Source organism: Cantharellus anzutake (genome assembly GCF_015039405.1).
Source record: "Cantharellus anzutake strain C23 chromosome Unknown EI90scaffold_13, whole genome shotgun sequence".
In the NCBI taxonomy this organism is placed as follows: Eukaryota; Fungi; Basidiomycota; class Agaricomycetes; order Cantharellales; family Hydnaceae; genus Cantharellus; species Cantharellus anzutake.
This window is the reverse complement of record NW_024066963.1, coordinates 1204879-1222088: the sequence shown is the minus strand read 5'-3', so window position 1 is coordinate 1222088 and position 17210 is coordinate 1204879. Positions and strand designations below refer to the sequence as shown.

At 49.3% G+C, this 17210-nt stretch overlaps 6 protein-coding genes across 6 annotated transcripts; 5 read left to right on the top strand and 1 right to left on the bottom strand.

Annotated features, from left to right (window-relative positions):
- The first annotated feature begins 2279 nt into the window (after positions 1-2279).
- EI90DRAFT_330068 (uncharacterized protein) lies at positions 2280-4151 on the top strand. The gene is made up of 4 exons (XM_039067488.1): positions 2280-3514; positions 3577-3716; positions 3769-3913; positions 3971-4151. The coding sequence occupies exons 1-4, from the start codon at positions 2426-2428 to the stop codon at positions 4046-4048; spliced, it is 1452 nt and encodes a 483-aa protein (XP_038918663.1). The 5' UTR covers positions 2280-2425; the 3' UTR covers positions 4049-4151.
- A 49-nt stretch (positions 4152-4200) lies between these two features.
- Positions 4201-4581, top strand: EI90DRAFT_2843035 (uncharacterized protein; the record flags this gene model as incomplete). Its single annotated transcript, XM_039053699.1, has 1 exon — positions 4201-4581. A coding segment is annotated over one exon (381 nt), but the record flags the coding sequence as incomplete, so codon positions are not given.
- Positions 4582-8010: 3429 nt separating this feature from the next.
- Positions 8011-11319, bottom strand: EI90DRAFT_3287941 (uncharacterized protein). Its single transcript, XM_039067081.1, has 7 exons — positions 10695-11319; positions 10566-10632; positions 9579-10506; positions 9267-9525; positions 8950-9212; positions 8703-8893; positions 8011-8483 (listed from the first exon to the last, which is right to left on the bottom strand). The coding sequence occupies exons 1-7, from the start codon at positions 10904-10906 to the stop codon at positions 8289-8291; spliced, it is 2115 nt and encodes a 704-aa protein (XP_038918661.1). The 5' UTR covers positions 10907-11319; the 3' UTR covers positions 8011-8288.
- On the top strand, positions 11278-11821 carry EI90DRAFT_2913705 (ALG3 protein-domain-containing protein; the record flags this gene model as incomplete). The annotated part of the gene is made up of 3 exons (XM_039054509.1): positions 11278-11354; positions 11415-11506; positions 11583-11821. Coding segments are annotated over 3 exons (408 nt in total), but the record flags the coding sequence as incomplete, so codon positions are not given.
- Positions 11822-12842: 1021 nt separating this feature from the next.
- EI90DRAFT_3014676 (uncharacterized protein) lies at positions 12843-14345 on the top strand (the record flags this gene model as incomplete). Its single annotated transcript, XM_039056807.1, has 4 exons — positions 12843-13931; positions 13994-14045; positions 14118-14133; positions 14186-14345. The coding sequence occupies 4 exons, from the start codon at positions 12843-12845 to the stop codon at positions 14343-14345; spliced, it is 1317 nt and encodes a 438-aa protein (XP_038918659.1).
- EI90DRAFT_330223 (uncharacterized protein) lies at positions 14331-16816 on the top strand. The gene is made up of 2 exons (XM_039067489.1): positions 14331-16026; positions 16089-16816. The coding sequence occupies exons 1-2, from the start codon at positions 14554-14556 to the stop codon at positions 16704-16706; spliced, it is 2091 nt and encodes a 696-aa protein (XP_038918658.1). The 5' UTR covers positions 14331-14553; the 3' UTR covers positions 16707-16816.
- The last annotated feature ends 394 nt before the right edge of the window (positions 16817-17210 follow it).

The following is a 17210-nucleotide window of genomic DNA, read 5'->3' as shown; positions in this document are numbered from 1 at the left end:
AAATCGGGTATCCGAGCCGGCTCTGCGCGTGGGCGATTATCCCGCCTACACCGCGAAAGCGACAAGTGCAGCGCACGCACTCAGGATGCTCAGGAACTCGGAAAGGGGAATCCACCAAACACACCTACGCCAGATGTACCTAGGTGCCATTCTCCCCATCGCATTATACAGCCTCCCAGTCTTCTGGCGCTCAAAATCCGGTGCCATTCTTAAAAAACTGACCACCCTTCAGAACAAATGTCTGAGAATGATAACAGGTGCATTCCGCACGACAAGCATCAACGCCATGGAGATAGAGTCATCTATCCCACCCATGGACATCTACCTCGACTACAAACTGGAGACGGAGGCAATCAGGCTCGCCCGCCTCCCAGATGACCACCCCCTGATTAACAGACTCTACCCAAACCAAAGAAGAAACACCACACCCACATCTCCCCCACCCCTCCCAGTATTCGACCCGCGAAAGAGATTCAAGTTGGACCCACGCAAGCGATTCTCCACCTGCATCACCCGGTTCGCCAAACACATTCTCCCAGGCACGGAAAGGATCAGACCCCTCCTCGAAAGCCCATGGGACAACTCTGGACTGGACACCATGGACCGCACCCACCTGTTCACCCCGCCCAACAACGCCGGCGACTCATTCAAGCAAGAATGGGCCGACGACCACATGTCATTCATCACCGAAGGTGAGGAAGACCCCAACCTCCTCCTCGTATACTCAGACAGCTCCCGCTATGAGGAAGACGGCCGAACCAAAACAGGCTATGGCATAGTGGGATACTCGTGTGGAAAAGTCGCATTTGAAGAAAACGGAGCCCTAGGCGAACACGTGGAAGCCTATGATGCCGAAATGATGGGCCTGAAAACAGCCGCAGACCACATTAGACGCACCCTGGATGACGGTAACGTCACCACCAAACCATCCCACATTGTTTTATACGCAGACAACACAGGAGCACTAAACCAGGTTTTCCAGGGAAAACCGAGCAAAGGGCAGGAACTCACGAGAGAGTTCAGGAAAACCATGCGCGGGATACTGTCCGAATTCACAGACGTGAAGATAGCACTTCACTGGTGCCCAGGACACTTCAGCATACCAGGAAATGAACGTGCAGACCAGTTAGCGAAACAAGGAGCACGCCTCAGACCTGCACGACCCAACTTCAAATCCCTCTCATACGTAGCAAGTCTGCATAAGAAAGAGATGGCCGAAGCATGGAACCTCCGCTGGATGAACACCCCGAACCCACCCAAATCGGGATTCCATGCAGCGAACCAACTCGCACCGAAAATTAAGCCCACAAGACGATTCAGCACACTAGACAGGAAGACTTTCAGCCGAATCACCCAGTTCCGCACAGGGCACACCCACATTGGTGAATATTACCACCGATTCGGCATTGTATCAGAGAGCAAGAATTGCAACTGCGGGAGACTGACACAGACCAGGTCACACATACTATCTGAGTGCCCCCGCATCAGCAGATACCGACATAACCTCGGACGCGGCAACCAGACCAAATTCAATACTCTCATGGGCAAGGTGAAGGGCATAGAGAGACTTGCAACCTTCATCAAGAAGTCCAAGACGGGCGACAAACACAAACGAGACACAACTGGTCAACCCACGAGACCCCCCCCGCACCACGGGCGCCCCAAACAACCACAGCACAGCAGCAGTAGAGCGGAAGCGAGGAGCAGTAGGACAGAGCGCTACTTATTTTATTTTTCTTTTCTTTTCTTTATCATACCAAATCCCACGACAATACCCCAGACATTACAGAACCCGAGGATCGCTGACACCCAAAGATACCAATCAGACACCATACCACAATGCTTAGATTATCCCCTCATGTACGCTACGGTGTCAAGACGGGATAGCCGCACTGCCACGTCATCACGAGGCCGCGGGGTAATAAGAGAGATTTATCATCATCATCATCACCCAAAATAGAGAAGACACTGAAGCGCCTGGTGGACGGAATTAAGGTAGTTAATCCTAACAAGTACATTGAAGGTCGGAGAGCCGATGCATGGATTCCAAACCACATTACACGCGGCCGTCGAATGATGCAGGATGAGATCAATGTGGCAAGCAGAGAAGTGGTGGATATGGATGGAAATCAGCCTGTCGTGGAAAATTTAGATGATGTAGGCACTGGAAGGGAAGCACAAGAAGAATGGATGGAAATCGACGATGCACTAGTTGATGAGCAGCCGCAGTAGTAGCGACAAATTAAGCAGTTCCTTACCATCTGTGCTTAACTTGCCACGCATTTCACTGTGGTGCACTGCCATCGCTAAATTAGCCCAAACCGCGCGCCTATCAGCAGCTTGGAATGAATCTCTAACTATATAAGAAGCCGTGGGTGGAGAGTGAATCTATTTACCCTCTGACCCCTGCTTTGGCACTCGCACTATGGACCTCAGAAAACGACGACCCTCTACCTATGGGCCGGAACCTCACCCACCAAAGCGGCGTTCCCCTATGGCACCCGACGATAATCAACAATCATCCGCCCCATCTTCATTACTTGACCCTTCCCAGACCCATCCTGCTAACCCGCCAACTCTCCAAACCGGCGACAATAATCTTCATGATTGGCACAGTGGAGCGTATGTCGTGGCTCACGGAACCGCAACTGGTTCTGGTGATTCTTACCCCCTAAGCAGTGTGACGATGCTGCCTGGGCTATCTTACAGTCATCCGCACCTGCATTCCTTCCCTCCATCACATCAGGTCCTTCCTGCTGACCCCCAGGCTCTCCAAAGCTGCGACATTCCTCATGATTGGCGCAGCAGGTCAGTTGAACCCTATCTCGGGGTTCCTGCGCCCGCACCCGCTTTTGGTCCTTCCGGTGATCCTTGGCCTTTCCTAATCCCCGAGCTTGAGCTACCTGAGATATATGAGAGTGATTCGCAATCACACGCTTTGGTCTCATCGCTTGACATCTATCCCATCAGCTCACAAACCCCCTATGAAGGTAGTCACCCTGATCGGTGGGATGGATCGACGGAATCTCATCCCGAAATTTCCCAGATTGCGGCACCATGGTCACCTTCTGGCGGTCTTCGATCGCTCGCGCCAGACATGAGGACCTGGCGGTCAAATGTCAATAGTATCAGCCAATCGAGCACACCTGTCCTTGGATCCTCTGTCCCCACTACGCCTGCATCGTCGATTCCTGCGCATTCGGACCAATTCCTATATCCCCCTTCGGCGCCATCACTCTCCGAAACTGCTTGCGCAAATCCTGACCCTTGGGCCCCATACGGCAATAGTGAAAGCACCCGCACACAACTGGAACATGCTATGAACTTATTTGTACCCCCTGTGTCAGAACCGACTACGTCATCGTCGGCTGGCCCGTCGGAGGGCAAAAAGGAAAGCATCATTAGCGCCACTAGACTCATTCTCCAAACCGCATCCTCCGCTCTCAAATTCTCGCCTGTCCCGTTCCTCCCTAACATTCCGGACTCACTTCTCACGCTGCTTCAGGTTTACGAGGTTCGAATATGGTTTTCACAGTTAATGATGATGTATCCCTCACTTTTGCTTCACTCACGCAGAACGTCAGCAGTAATAACAAAGCTCTCAAATGGCTGAATGATGATGTGCAAAGTGCGTGTAGCACCATGTTACGGCCACTCCAGCTGTGGACGGGACCGATACCTCCCGAAGTTATTTTTCTAGTGAAGGAATTACACTTGTATGTGGATGCTGTTCCGGCCTTTCATTGAGATCTCAAACACTTTTGACAGGGCTCTGGAAGGCCAGGTCCAGAGGATCAACTCACTCCAGAGTCAGAACCGAAACCTCTTCAAGAAAATATTCAATGCGGGCCCGTTAGCGCAAAGCATAACCGACGTGAGGACGTGTATCAGTGTAGCACTCTCCCGGTTTGCGGTGCATAAGATTTGCATTCATGCTGCTGTACTTTGACTAATAAAGTGTGTCCTGTAGACGGCGGCAACAACTTTAAACCTTCTCAATACGATTCAAGTGTCGGTGGACTGTTTGTCCTTTTTTGTTTCGATTTAGGCTTTCTAGCTCAACGCCCATTTTCAGATGAGCTTTCAAAACTGCCCAAAGCGGATGCTGAGTGGCATCGCGTGAAGAGCAAGTCAGAATGCCTCGAAACCACACGGGACAAAATTCGCGACTCAATTTTCGATCACCTGAGGGAACCTAAGAACCGATTTGTCTGGCTGCGTGGTTCACCTGGGACCGGGAAAACCGCGATATCTATGAGCGTGGCTTCCACTCTCGATAACCAGGGCACCCTCGCAGCGTCCTTCTTCTGGGATAAGAACCAACAGGGAACAGGACTCGATTCGATTGAGCGCTTCCCCTCCACCCTTGCCCGACAGCTTGCGGAATTCAACGCCGAGTATAAGAGCTTGCTTATCAGGCAACTTCGGGAGCCCGCTTCATTCAGCAGCTTCCGTGGTTCTGCTGCAGAGAAGGACATGAAAGCTTGGATTATCAACCCAATGGCTGGACTCAGGGATGCGTTGTCTTCAGGGAATGATCGCCCTGTGATCGTATTGGATGGACTTGACGAGTGCGGTGATCCAGAAACACTCGAGTCCTTGATGAGGCTTGTTCTTCTGCTCGATGAGCTGCCTTCAACATTTACCATACTCGTCAGTTGTCGTCCAGAACCACAAGTGATTTCTGCTTGGAACCAAGCTGAATTGCAACTCTCGATTGCTCATGAAGATATGGATCTGATTGAGGAAGACGAGAATTTCCACACGATCCATTGTATGGTTGTGGATGGGCTTCAGCGTTGTATCAAGGATTCCCCATGGAAACCGACTGAGAAGGATCTCAATGGTTTCGCTTCAGCTTGCCGTGGCTTACCCGTTATCGCCTCGACCAGAATACGCGATGTGCACTTTCAGACTCAGAGCGGCTCCACGTTAGAATCTGAGTTTGATTACTATCTCAATCTCACGGATGCACCTCGGGATCTGAACTCAGAGTACTTGCGAATAATGCGCCGAGCTTATTTACGCCAGCATCCCGAAATGGATTCACGTATCGCCCAGAAATACCGTGATGTTGTTGGGATGATGATTGCTGCACGGAGGGGACTCAGCGTGTATGATATATCACGGCTCCTGGGAACGTTTACTGAGCATGAGGTTCACTCGACACTCAAGCCCATCAGCTCAATAGTCAATCTACCTTCGAAGAACAAAAGACTTATCAAATTCTACCACGCAACGGTGAAGGAATTCATCACAGGAAATCCAATCGGCAAGGAAGAGGACAAAGTATTCTTTATTAGCGACAAGAATGGATATTCATTTGGGTTGCGGCTCCTTCGACTTGTGAATGGTGCCATTCAAAGGAATGACTGGGGTCTCCGAGCCATGAAGCGAGAGAATCTACCCAATTACGTCGACTATGCATTTAAGCACTTGTTCCAACACTTGGACCCTTTGCTCATCTCTGCGGAAGAGCCTAATGAATTGCAGAGAGAATTTGAACAATTCTGGAAACAAAACTTGCTCTCGTTCTTCGGAGCATATGGTGGTGAAATTATTCCTCGCAATTGGTCCAAGGTGAGACCCAAATAAATTGTATTCCGATTATTTCAATGACATGATATCATTCTGTTTCACAGAATCACAAGTCAACCTCCGTCATTCGTGCTGCCAGCAGGCTCTTTAAACATCAGGGTCTTTGGAGTATTTATCGATCCAAACTTCCATTCACTCCGATGTCATCACCCGTTTACGAGTTTTATGCTCATCTCTCTCTTGTTCAAGTCTTCAGTGTCTCCGGCAAGTTCGCCGGTGGCTTTATCCCTTTAAGCGAGGATGCACATAGGGCTCGAAAGGCGATGGAAGTGGAGCTGCCTAAATTGCCAAAAGTAGTCCATAAATATGGCAAAGAGGCAATCAATTATGAAGCCGAGTTTCTCAATGACAACGTTCGCAATGGCATTGTGACCTGTGCAGCACTCTCTAGAGACGGCCATCACGTTGCCCTTGGATTTGGAAGTGGTATCATCGAAATAGCCAACATTGATAATCAGTGCACCATCTCTCGATTTGACAACGATCTTCCCTATCCTCCTGTTTGGATTGAGTTTATCCATGGTAGCAACGTCCACATTGCTACTGAGGATACTCATGGAAATGTTACCATTCTCGGCAATGGAACGCCTTCAGTGAAACTTGGCCCTCTCCCCAGTAGCCGTTACCCTCCTGTTACTGTGGTGTCGGACAATGGATCTTTCATCGTACGAGTCCCAAAAAATGCCGAAGGCTATTGGTACGAGAACACTGCAGTCTTACGAGTTTCGGGCAACCCATCCATTCAGCTTCTCACACCTCCCACTCTCCCTGCTCTGTCTTCCCGTTCCGAGCCTAATCAATTATCTCTTCCTCAACGTAACGCGGTTGGCTTCTCTCCTAGAGGCCGATATGTTTGTGCTTCAGATGGGCATGTCGTTTTTGTCTGGTCAACAAATTCAGGCAAGTTCATTGCTCAATTTCGTAGTCCAGGTTTCAGCAACATGGTCATCAATACCGGCATTGTCCCGTCTTGCCCCTATCTCACCCCGAATGTTACATTCCATCAACCTACCTTTCCTTCGATCCCGGAAGATACCCAGCCAGTTTCTGGGAATGACTTGGATGAATCCTGGCTGGAGTGCCCCATTTACGACCTCTCACCAGGCATGAAGGGCGACGATTTTGAATGCTGTTATTCCTCTGCAGCGGGAAAGGTCCCTTTGATTGGCCTTTCTTTTGGAGCGCACATCTGGTTCAACGGGAAACATGAACTCTGCATCCCATATGATTACTGCTCAATCACGCGACAGCTAGGAGCTACTGATGATTGGAAAGTCTGGTATGGCGATCGAATGATATACGGAGATGAACGGCCTTTTAGAGACCGTTTTTACCTTCCTCAGGCCAGTAAAGATGGGACTCGATTTCTTATCCAGGGCAAGATGAAAGCCCCAATCGTTGTTGATATCAGCAAGGTCGTCCAATGCCCCAACTGACGTCCATAACTTTCTTTTCCTCAGCCACCGTCTTCAATTTGTGGTCGAGTAGGTCAAGGAATCATGTTGCCTTACCATGGCTGTCGTGGGTCGTATGTGGCGATGTCAGGAATGCTGTATCATTATAATTTTGGCGTTTAATATCTGACGGCCTTCTGGCTATCCCGCAAGCAGAAGGGATAAACTGGGCTGTGAGAGTTAAATATGAAGATTCTTTCAGCTTGTCGGGGCCAACCATGTTGCGATGGAAGCATACAATCTGGACACTTGCTTGAATGTTTTCGGTTAACTCAACGATACAATCACGCACGCATGCAAGGGACTTCTCCGTGAAAATGCAAAATAGAAAGTTGCAGAAGCGCCTAGATAGAGCCAGAAACTGCTAAGTACCTTCTTCCACTTCGGAACGCGTTGATCGTGTTGCAGAAGCACCAGTAGAATTCCGACATATATGTCGACGCGCGAAGGGTCTTGATAGAACTACTAGTAACACTTCTGACGTATCTAGGATTTGGCTAATTCGGATTCGGATTTGATGCGTTCACAAGAAACCAGGGGATCTCAAAGGGAGCACTGTTGGTACTGTGCAAAGAGCAGAGTTAATAATTGCGAATCTACGCTGGCATCTGGTCTGTGCCAACATTATGGCGCGTTGTCAGCCCATGCCCGGTTATCCAGGGATGTCCTCAATGAGTTTTTCAAGCAGCTCAAAGGGATATGAAGCTTAAAGGCGGTATAGCTGGCGAAGAGTGATGTTGGCGACTGCAAATCTGTGGGGGTTGGCAAATGACCCATGCCGATGCTTCAATCTACTTCTTACAGACTCGGTGTCTTCGATCCCTGTTCGCGCATGGACATCCTCTTTATGGAAACGTTGGGCCAATCACTGTACATGTGGTCTTCTCCCGAATTTGGATATTATCTCCGTGGCACGAACTGAATTGCGCTTAATTTTGTGATAGGTAAACCAAAACGTCGGAAAACATAGGTAAAGCTTAGAGTGTTTCACGATGGATGGCCTATACTACTTGGGTTCACAAGCCGAATACTCGGACTGTACGTATATAGTCTCGGGAATTTGGGATCGATTGTGTAAGATTCCTGTAAAGCTTCTCATGCATGACCCTTGTGTTTTTCATTGGCGCCACTCCTGTCCGCCCCCGTTCAATATCTTTGCTTCTGCACATCAAGTCTTCGTACCGTAATCATCAGGTTCTTCGAGCGGCGGACTATCATCCACATGCCACAACTAACTCATGTGCTCACACCATCCTCTTGACACCTAACGACGTCTAACCAGCACCAGTACACGCCTCCGGCCTCTTCGCAACCAATCTCCTGACCAGTGTCGCGTAGAATGTAGTATTGCCTTGCAGGTGTCTGCACTACTGCGATTGCAGGATGGAGAGGTATTCCGTGAGTATTCATCAAGTGGATCGACTCAAATGTCTGTGCACGTTGTCAGGGTTCAATCACGAGTCGAGTGCAAAGAAACAACTCACTCAGGGACAAAAAGCGATGGGATCGTAATTGCTGATAACGCGGAAGGAATGTTGCAATGCTGTCCGTTGGATTCACATGCCATTTCGATAGAGGTTTGAAATGAACCACTGAGGCTATAGAAACAAGAATGGACGTGAAGGATGTAAACCATCAGCGGGAATAGACATGCCTGTTTCCGGCAACGTTTGCGAGTATGTAGCGCCTGGCAACCTTCAAAAGTGCCTCATTCAACGTGTTTGTTCCAGGCAATTCCCTTTTCGCCATTCGACGTAGCCAATGCCTACTAATCCCATGCTCGTAATCTTCAACATTCGTCCAACGAATCATATCCATAAGTGATCGCCGCCCCATTGACGCTTCCAAAGACAGATAGTTACGCCAATCAAAACGAAGCATGTACCAAGACCCGCACCAGCTGCCTCCGGTTGTGGCCGTGAAGCGAATCTATCATCAGGAGGGTGACCGATGGCTTCCCCAGTTTCAGCAAAAATGTAGAACACCTCCTGGGTTGTGTGTCCAGTCGTTGAGTGTTCCACATAAATCTTCCAAACATCGGGGTTCGAGGTCTCAGTCTCTGCCACGTGAGGTTGAGCATCAATAATGCTGGAGGACGCCCAGCGGACGACGCGTTGATCATTAATTTTTGAGGACAGCCAGACACGAGCTTCGAGAAACCTATCACGCGAGACAGACTATTGGTTCACCGACGTTGGCGAAACTGGATGATACCTTATTGCAACAACTATCTGCCTCTCGTTGTTCGGACTGCACCACAGGCGACAGTCAATAGGTAAGTGGCCAGCAAGGAACTGATTTCCCAAGAAGGATTCATTGAAAGCCTTTCGGCGGCTGGCTTGTTCGGCTTGTCGGTAGCGAAGATACGGCCAAAGATTCAGTTGGGAAAGCGATGTCCTGAAAGGCTTGAGGTATTCCTCTAGTCGGTCACCCGCATAGCGATGTTGAAGTATCGATAAAGCTGACAGGTACACTTTTGCGAAGCGAGTAGGATATTATCAGCGGATGAAAATGGATTTTCAATACCTGCATATCTCCAGGCTTTGGACACCAAAATGCAAATACCCCGCTCAGAGTCCGAAAGCCCCATTAGGATTACAGCGAGCTGGGCAGTTATATACCGTTGGGATATACGTGGAGACACAGAGAGGCTCTTCGGCAGGGGGGGCTCAGATGCCGGAGGGAAATCAAGATGGTAAAGAGGATACGGTGCATCAGGGAAAGCTATGGGAATTTTTCGCTGGGGAGCAAAGCTGGTAGGTTTGGCAGGAGGAAGTTTTGGCGGGCTTGGATAGTGGCGGACGAATGGTTTCGAAACCAGCAGAAGCGGGCCTTTTTTGGTCCCAATAGAAGAATCAGTTCCGCTGAAGCTCGAGTTCATATTAGAAGTTAAAACAGTGTTCGAAATGACACTAGAATCTAGAACGATTTCCGGTGTAGCATATCCGGGTACGGTTCCATTGACGCCAGTAGGTGAGAGTTCCATGCCAGTAGTCGTTACTAGAGGATTTGGGCAGCGGGTAACGGGGTCCAGATCCAATTGACTCGCATACAGATCCTCTGGTGCTTCCCTGGGCTTTTTGGATGATGTCGACGCGACCATCGCGTCCTCTGGCCCTCTTTTTCGTCGTTGGCAGGAATCTCCGGCATTGGAGATGGTTGGTTGAGACTGTATACTATAAATAGAGTCGTGTATAGACACCAAAGAGGCCTTAGGCTGGGCAAAATTAGAAACGTCTCGTCTCCTGTCGCATAGATGCTCCGAGCTATCGCCAGGGAGGACAAGCGGAACGGATGGAAACGTGCCAACAGCTCCGCGAGACTCGGGATGCATCACAGGAACAATGAATCCCTTGTCTTGGACATGCCCGCATCCACTTTGAGCTACTGCAGGCAATGCAACTGAAACTGAGCTACAAGTTGTAACGTCCGAAACATGTTCTGTCACGTCGTCCTGAGGTTTCGTGTCCCCTATCAGGATAAAAGAGCCATGGACTGAAAAGCCTCACTTACAAAACCAGTAACGATTCTCGCACTGGGTGGCGTGGGTTGGTGCGCCTCTGGTGCACAAGCAGAAGCGCTGATAGCATGTCATTCAGTCATGAGACGAATAAGCTTCAAAGAGCAAAATGCAAACCCAACCTCTTGTGGGAGGATTGACTTGCTGTTGGGAAAGCGGACTTGGGCTGAGAGACGCCAAGCTTCTCCAGGAGAGCCTGGCGAGTCAGTTTCGAATAACCTGTGATTCCTCGCGATTTGCAGAGCGCCTTCAGGGACGCGACATTCATAGAGGTGATGTCCGTAGACATGGCTTCTGATGTGTTCCCTCTTCTTCGACAGCGGCGCGAGTTCATGACCAAACAAGAGTAAACAGCGCATCCCTTCTTTTGGAGCTGCGAGCAGCGCCATACGTGATCTTCGCCAACCACTTGCGTATGTCTGTCCCTCGCCAGTCTGGCTACGTGCAAAATGCTACGTCTGCCAAACAAACCGGGAAATCCCTTTTTGATCCGAAGAATCTGCTTTCCATACTTCGTGAACTCTTGTGCAACCAAGCTTACTATTGGTATACTGCGGTTCTCGTCCCTATTGGGGGTGCATGTCTTACGCAGCTAATTAGATATGTCTCCTGTAAGTTCTTGTCTCTTGAGCTACGCGTTACGACATCTTCATCGCGCAGATACACACATGTCTGTACTTTAGTAGAGGCTGGGATCCTGCCTAATACATGTCTCAGATCGAAGTGTACAATTCTGGCGAACGAAAGTACTCTCTCATTCGAGGCCCGAGTGGTCCACTGGTGTGCGTATTTCCTCCTCTTCAAAAAGAATCCTTATCATGAGTCTGACATTTCATTTGGAGATATCCCGCGGGCCACGTTCTAATACATCGGCTGCTGTATTACCTGACGGATGGCGGGAAGAACCAGAGACTTTTTCAGCAGATATACGCGAGTATTTATACCGCAACATCGGTTCCTTTGTATGGCACTGTTCAATCTGGTTGGTGTGCCAAACTGGCTCTTGCCAGTCGTCGCACTAAGCAAACGGCTTCACTTGATATACGTGCTTTGCATCTTCAATGACTATACAGGTATGACAGCACAACTGCTTGTTCCCATTATTTTCACGGGTCCGGAGCAGTGTCTCATATTGCTTCATCTTCCCGGGATATTCCTTATTCTGGTGAAAGATGCTAGGATTTTACACACCCTTGGATACATTGCGACGGCCCTTGCTGTACAAATAGTTGTGGCCAAACCCTTCTAGAAGTTGAACGGCATGATATCCAGGGAATAGGTATCACATGCCTTTGGTCTCTCCTGCGTGTTCCTCTCTTAATATATACATGGTACGCAAACGATGCAGACGCCATATTGGCCTTTAAGCGCGCTCTAAGAGGACTGAGTGGGGACGAGCCTTCGCAAATCTTCATGGAACGGTACGCTTGTCCTGACTCAATGAGCAGATTCTCGTTGGTCCATGGGACAGAAATTGTTATGATTCTCTTTGACAGCGAGTCCAACTGACGTAATATTTTCTCCGTCCCTGCGCTACAAGTCCTATTCCTGGTATGCGCAATAAATTTCTGACCTCTTTCGTTGTGCTCCTGCCATCTCACCTCCCGTTATTAATTGGAGTCTGGCTAGGATGTCTCTCTGAAGGGGCAAACATCCTCCATCCAACTTGGATCTGTACAAGCAGGGGAAGTCCCTATATCTTCGCTTCGCGGTTTATCAAAGAGTGCTTGCTATGTTATGCCGACACCATCCTTGACTGTAAACATTATGTCCCGTACGAGTCTCGACAAATTGTGGTCGGCAGGCCCACACACTCCCCCTCCTATCAACGTGCCTCATCATACAATCTGTGTCATTTATTTGCCTTCACAACACTCCGGGGTGTGTTGTCATCGCACTCTCCGACACCAGTGGCATGCCTTCACTCAACTTCCTATCATATCTGTATTTCCCCATTACGACAATGTCCTATTTCTAGTCCTTATCCGGTGTCCTTCAGTTCTGTGACTCTAAGTGCCGCCGCGCCCAGTGACTGCGCAATTGACGAACTCAATATCGCTTTTGTAATTTGACGGGTGCCAGAGCAATTAATGCCATAATAAGGTGCCTCAGTCTCAGAGCCACGCATTTCACTGTGGTGCACTGCCATCGCTAAATTAGCCCAAACCGCGCGCCTATCAGCAGCTTGGGATGAATCTCTAACTATATAAGAAGCCGTGGGTGGAGAGTCAATCTATTTACCCTCTGACCCCTGCTTTGGCACTCGCACTATGGACCGCAGAAAACGACGACCCTCTACCGATGGGCCGGAACCTCACCCACCAAAGCGGCGTTCCCCTATGGCACCCGACGATAATCAACAATCATCCGCCCCATCTTCATTACTTGACCCTTCCCAGACCCATCCTGCTAACCCGCTGACCCTCCAAACCGGCGACAATAGTCTTCATGATTGGCACAGTGGAGCGTATGTCGTGGCTCACGGAACCGCAACTAGTTCTGGTGATTCTTACCCCCTAAGCAGTGTGACGATGCTGCCTGGGCTATCTTACAGTCATCCGCACCTGCACTCCTTCCCTCCATCGCATCAGGTCCTTCCCGCTGACCCCCAGGCTCTCCAAAGCTGCGACATTCCTCATGATTGGCGCAGCAGGTCAGTTGAACCTTATCTCGGGGTTCCTGCGCCCGCGCCCGCTTTTGGTCCTTCCGGTGATCATTGGCCTTTCCCAATCCCCGAGCTTGAGCTACCTGACATATATGAGAGTGATTCGCAATCACACGCTTTGGTCTCATCGCTTGACATCTATCCCATCAGCTCACAAACCCCCTACGAAGGTAGTCGCCCTGATCGGTGGGATGGATCGATGGAATCTCATCCCGAAATTTCCCAGATTGTGGCACCCTGGTCACCTTCTGGCGGTCTCCGATCGCTCGCGCCCGATATGAGGACCTGGCGGTCAAATGTCAATAGTATCAGCCAATCGAGCACGCCTGTCCTTGGATCCTCTGTCCCCACTACGCCTGCATCGTCGATTCCTGCGCATTCGGACCAATTCCTATATCCCCCTTCGGCGCCATCACTCTCCGAAACTGCTTGCGCAAATCCTGACCCTTGGGCCCCATACGGCAATAGTGAAAGCGCCCGCACACAACTGGAACATGCTATGAACTTATTTGTACCCCCTGTGTCAGAACCGACTACATCATCGTCGGCTGGCCCGTCGGAGGGCAAAAAGGAAAGCATCATTAGCGCCACTAGACTCATTCTCCAAACCGCATCCTCCGCTCTCAAATTCTCGCCTGTCCCGTTCCTCCCTAACATTCCGGACTCACTTCTCATGCTACTTCAGGTTTACGAGGTTCGAATATGGTTTTCACAGTTAATGATGATGTGTCCCTCACTTTTGCTTCACTCACGCAGAACGTCAGCAGTAACAACAAAGCTCTCAAATGGCTGAATGATGATGTGCAAAGTGCGTGTAGCACCATGTTACGGCCACTCCAACTGTGGATGGGACCGATACCTCCCGAAGTCATTTTTCTAGTGAAGGAATTACACTTGTATGTGAACGCCGTTCCGACCTTCCATTGAGATCTCAAACACTTTTGACAGGGCTCTGGAAGGCCAGGTCCAGAGGATCAAGTCACTCCAGAGTCAGAATCGAAACCTCTTCAAGAAAATATTCAATGCGGGCCTGTTAGCGCAAAGCATAACCGACGTGAGGACAAGTATCAGTGTAGCACTCTCCCGGTTTGCGGTGCATAAGATTTGAATTCATGCTGCTATACTTTGACTAATAAAGTGGGCCCTGTAGATGGTAGCAACAACTTTGAACCTTCTCAATACGATTCAAGTGTCGGTGGACTGTTTGTCCTTTTTTGTTTCGATTTAGGCTTTCTAGCTCAACGCCCATTTTCAGATGGGCTTTCAAAACTGCCCAAAGCGGATGCTGAGTGGCACCGCGTGAAGAGCAAGTCAGAATGCCTCGAAACCACACGGGACAAAATTCGCGACTCAATTTTCGATCACCTAAGAACCGATTTGTCTGGCTGCGTGGTTCACCTGGGACCGGGAAAACCGCGATATCTATGAGCGTGGCTTCCACTCTCGATAACCAGGGCACCCTCGCAGCGTCCTTCTTCTGGGATAAGAACCAACAGGGAACAGGACTCGATTCGATTGAGCGCTTCCCCTCCACCCTTGCCCGACAGCTTGCGGAATTCAATGCCGAATATAAGTGCTTGCTTATCAGGCAACTTCGGGAGCCCGCTTCATTCAGCAGGTTCCGTGGTTCTGCTGCAGAGAAGGACATGAAAGCTTGGATTATCAACCCAATGGCTGGACTCAGGGATGCACTGTCTTCAGGGAATGATCGCCCTGTGATCGTATTGGATGGACTTGACGAGTGTGGTGATCCAGAAGTACTTGAATCCTTGATGAGGCTCGTTCTTCTGCTGGATGAGCTGCCTTCAACATTTGCCATACTCGTCAGTTGTCGCCCGGAACCACAAGTGATTTCTGCTTGGGACCAAGCCAAATCGCATCTCTTGATTGCTCATGAAGATATGGATCTGATTGCGGAAGACGAGAATTTCCACACGATCCATTGTATGGTTGTGGATGGGCTTCAACGTTGTATCATGGACTCCCCATGGAAACCGACCGAGAAGGACCTCGATGGTTTTGCTTCAGCTTGCCGTGGCTTACCCATCATCGCCTCAACCAGAATACGTGATGTGCACTTTCAGACTCAGAGCGGCTCCACGCTAGAATCTGAGTTTGATTACTATCTCAATCTCACGGATGCACCTCGGGATCTGAACTCAGAGTACTTGCGAATAATGCGCCGAGCTTATTTACGCCAGCATCGCGAAATGAATTCACGTATTGCGGAGAAATACCGTGAAGTTGTTGGGATGATGATTGCTGCACGGAGGGGACTCAGCGTGTGTGATATATCACAGCTCCTGGGAACATTTACAGAGCATGAGGTCCACTCAACACTCAAGCCCATCAGCTCCATAGTTAGTCTGCCTTCGAAGAACAACAAAGCTATCAAATTCTACCACGCAACGGTGAAGGAATTCATCACAGGGATTCCGCTCGGCAAGGAAGAGGACAAAGTGTTCTTTATTAGCGACAAAAAAGGATATTCATTTGGGTTGCGACTCCTTCAACTTGTGAATGGTGCCATTCAGAGGAATGAATGGGGTCTCCGAGACATCAAACGAGAGAAACAAGAGAAACGAAAGAAGCTACCCAATTACGTCGACTATGCATTTATGTACTTGTTCCGGCACTTGGACCCTTCACTCCTCTTTTCACAAGAGTCTAATGAATTGCAGAGAGAATTTGAACAATTCTGGACACAAAGCTTGGTTTCGTTCCTCACACTAGCATGTGTAGTGCTAGTGAAGAAGAGTGGTGAAATTATTCCTCGCAATTGGTCCAAGGTGAGGACCAAATGAATTGTATTCCGATTATTTCAATGACGTGATATCATTCTGCTTCACAGAATCACAAGTCAACATCTGTCATTTGTGCTGCCAACAGCCTCTTTAGACATAAGACTCTTTGGGATGTTTATCGAAATATCCTTCCATTCACTCCGATGTCATCGCCTGTTTGCGAGTTTTATGCTCATCTCTCTCCTGTTCGAGTCTTCAGTGTCTCCGGCGAGTTCGCCCGGGGTGGCTTTATCCCTTTAAGTGAGGATGCATGCAGGGCTCGAAAGGTGATGGAGGCGGAGCTGATTAAGTTGCCAAAGGTAGATGGCAATTATGAAGCCGAGTTTCTCAACGATAATGTTCGTAATGGTATTGTGACCTGTGCAGCGCTCTCAAGAGATGGCCATCACATTGCGCTTGGATTTGGAAGTGGTATCATCGAAATAGCCAACTTTGATAATCAGTGCACCATCTCTCGATTCCAAAGCAATCTTTCCTGTCCTCCTGTTTGGATCGAATTTATCCATGGTGGCAACATCCACATTGCTACTGAGGATACTCGTGGAAATGTTACCATTCTTGGCAATGGAACGCCTTCAGTGCAACTCGGCCCTCTCCCCTGCAGCCGTTACACTCCTGTTACTGCAGTGTTGGACAATGGCCCTTTCATCATACGAGTACCATGAAATGCTGAAGGCTGTTGGTACGAGAACACAGCAGTCTTACGAATTTCAGGCAACCCATCCATTCAGCTTCTCACACCTCCAACTCTGTCTCTGTGGTCCAATTCTGATGATTTGTCTCTTCCTCAACGTAACCTGCTTGGCTTCTCTCCTAGAGGCCAATATGTCTGTGCTGCAGATGAGCATGTCATCTTTGTCTGGTCAACACATTCAGGCAAGTTCATTGCTCAGTTTCAGAGTGCAAATTTCAGTGATGTGGTCATCAATACCGGCATTGTTCCATCTTGCTCCTTTTTTGCCCTGAATGCTACATTCCATCAGCCTGCCTTTCCTTTGATCTGGGAAGAGGGTACCCAGCCCGTTTCCAGGAATGACCTGGATGAATCCTGGCTGGAATACCCCTTTTATGACCTCTCACCAACCATGAAGGACATCTATTCTGAATGCGGTCGCATTTATTCCTCTGCAGCTGGAATGGCCCCTTTAATTTGCAATGCTGGCATCTGG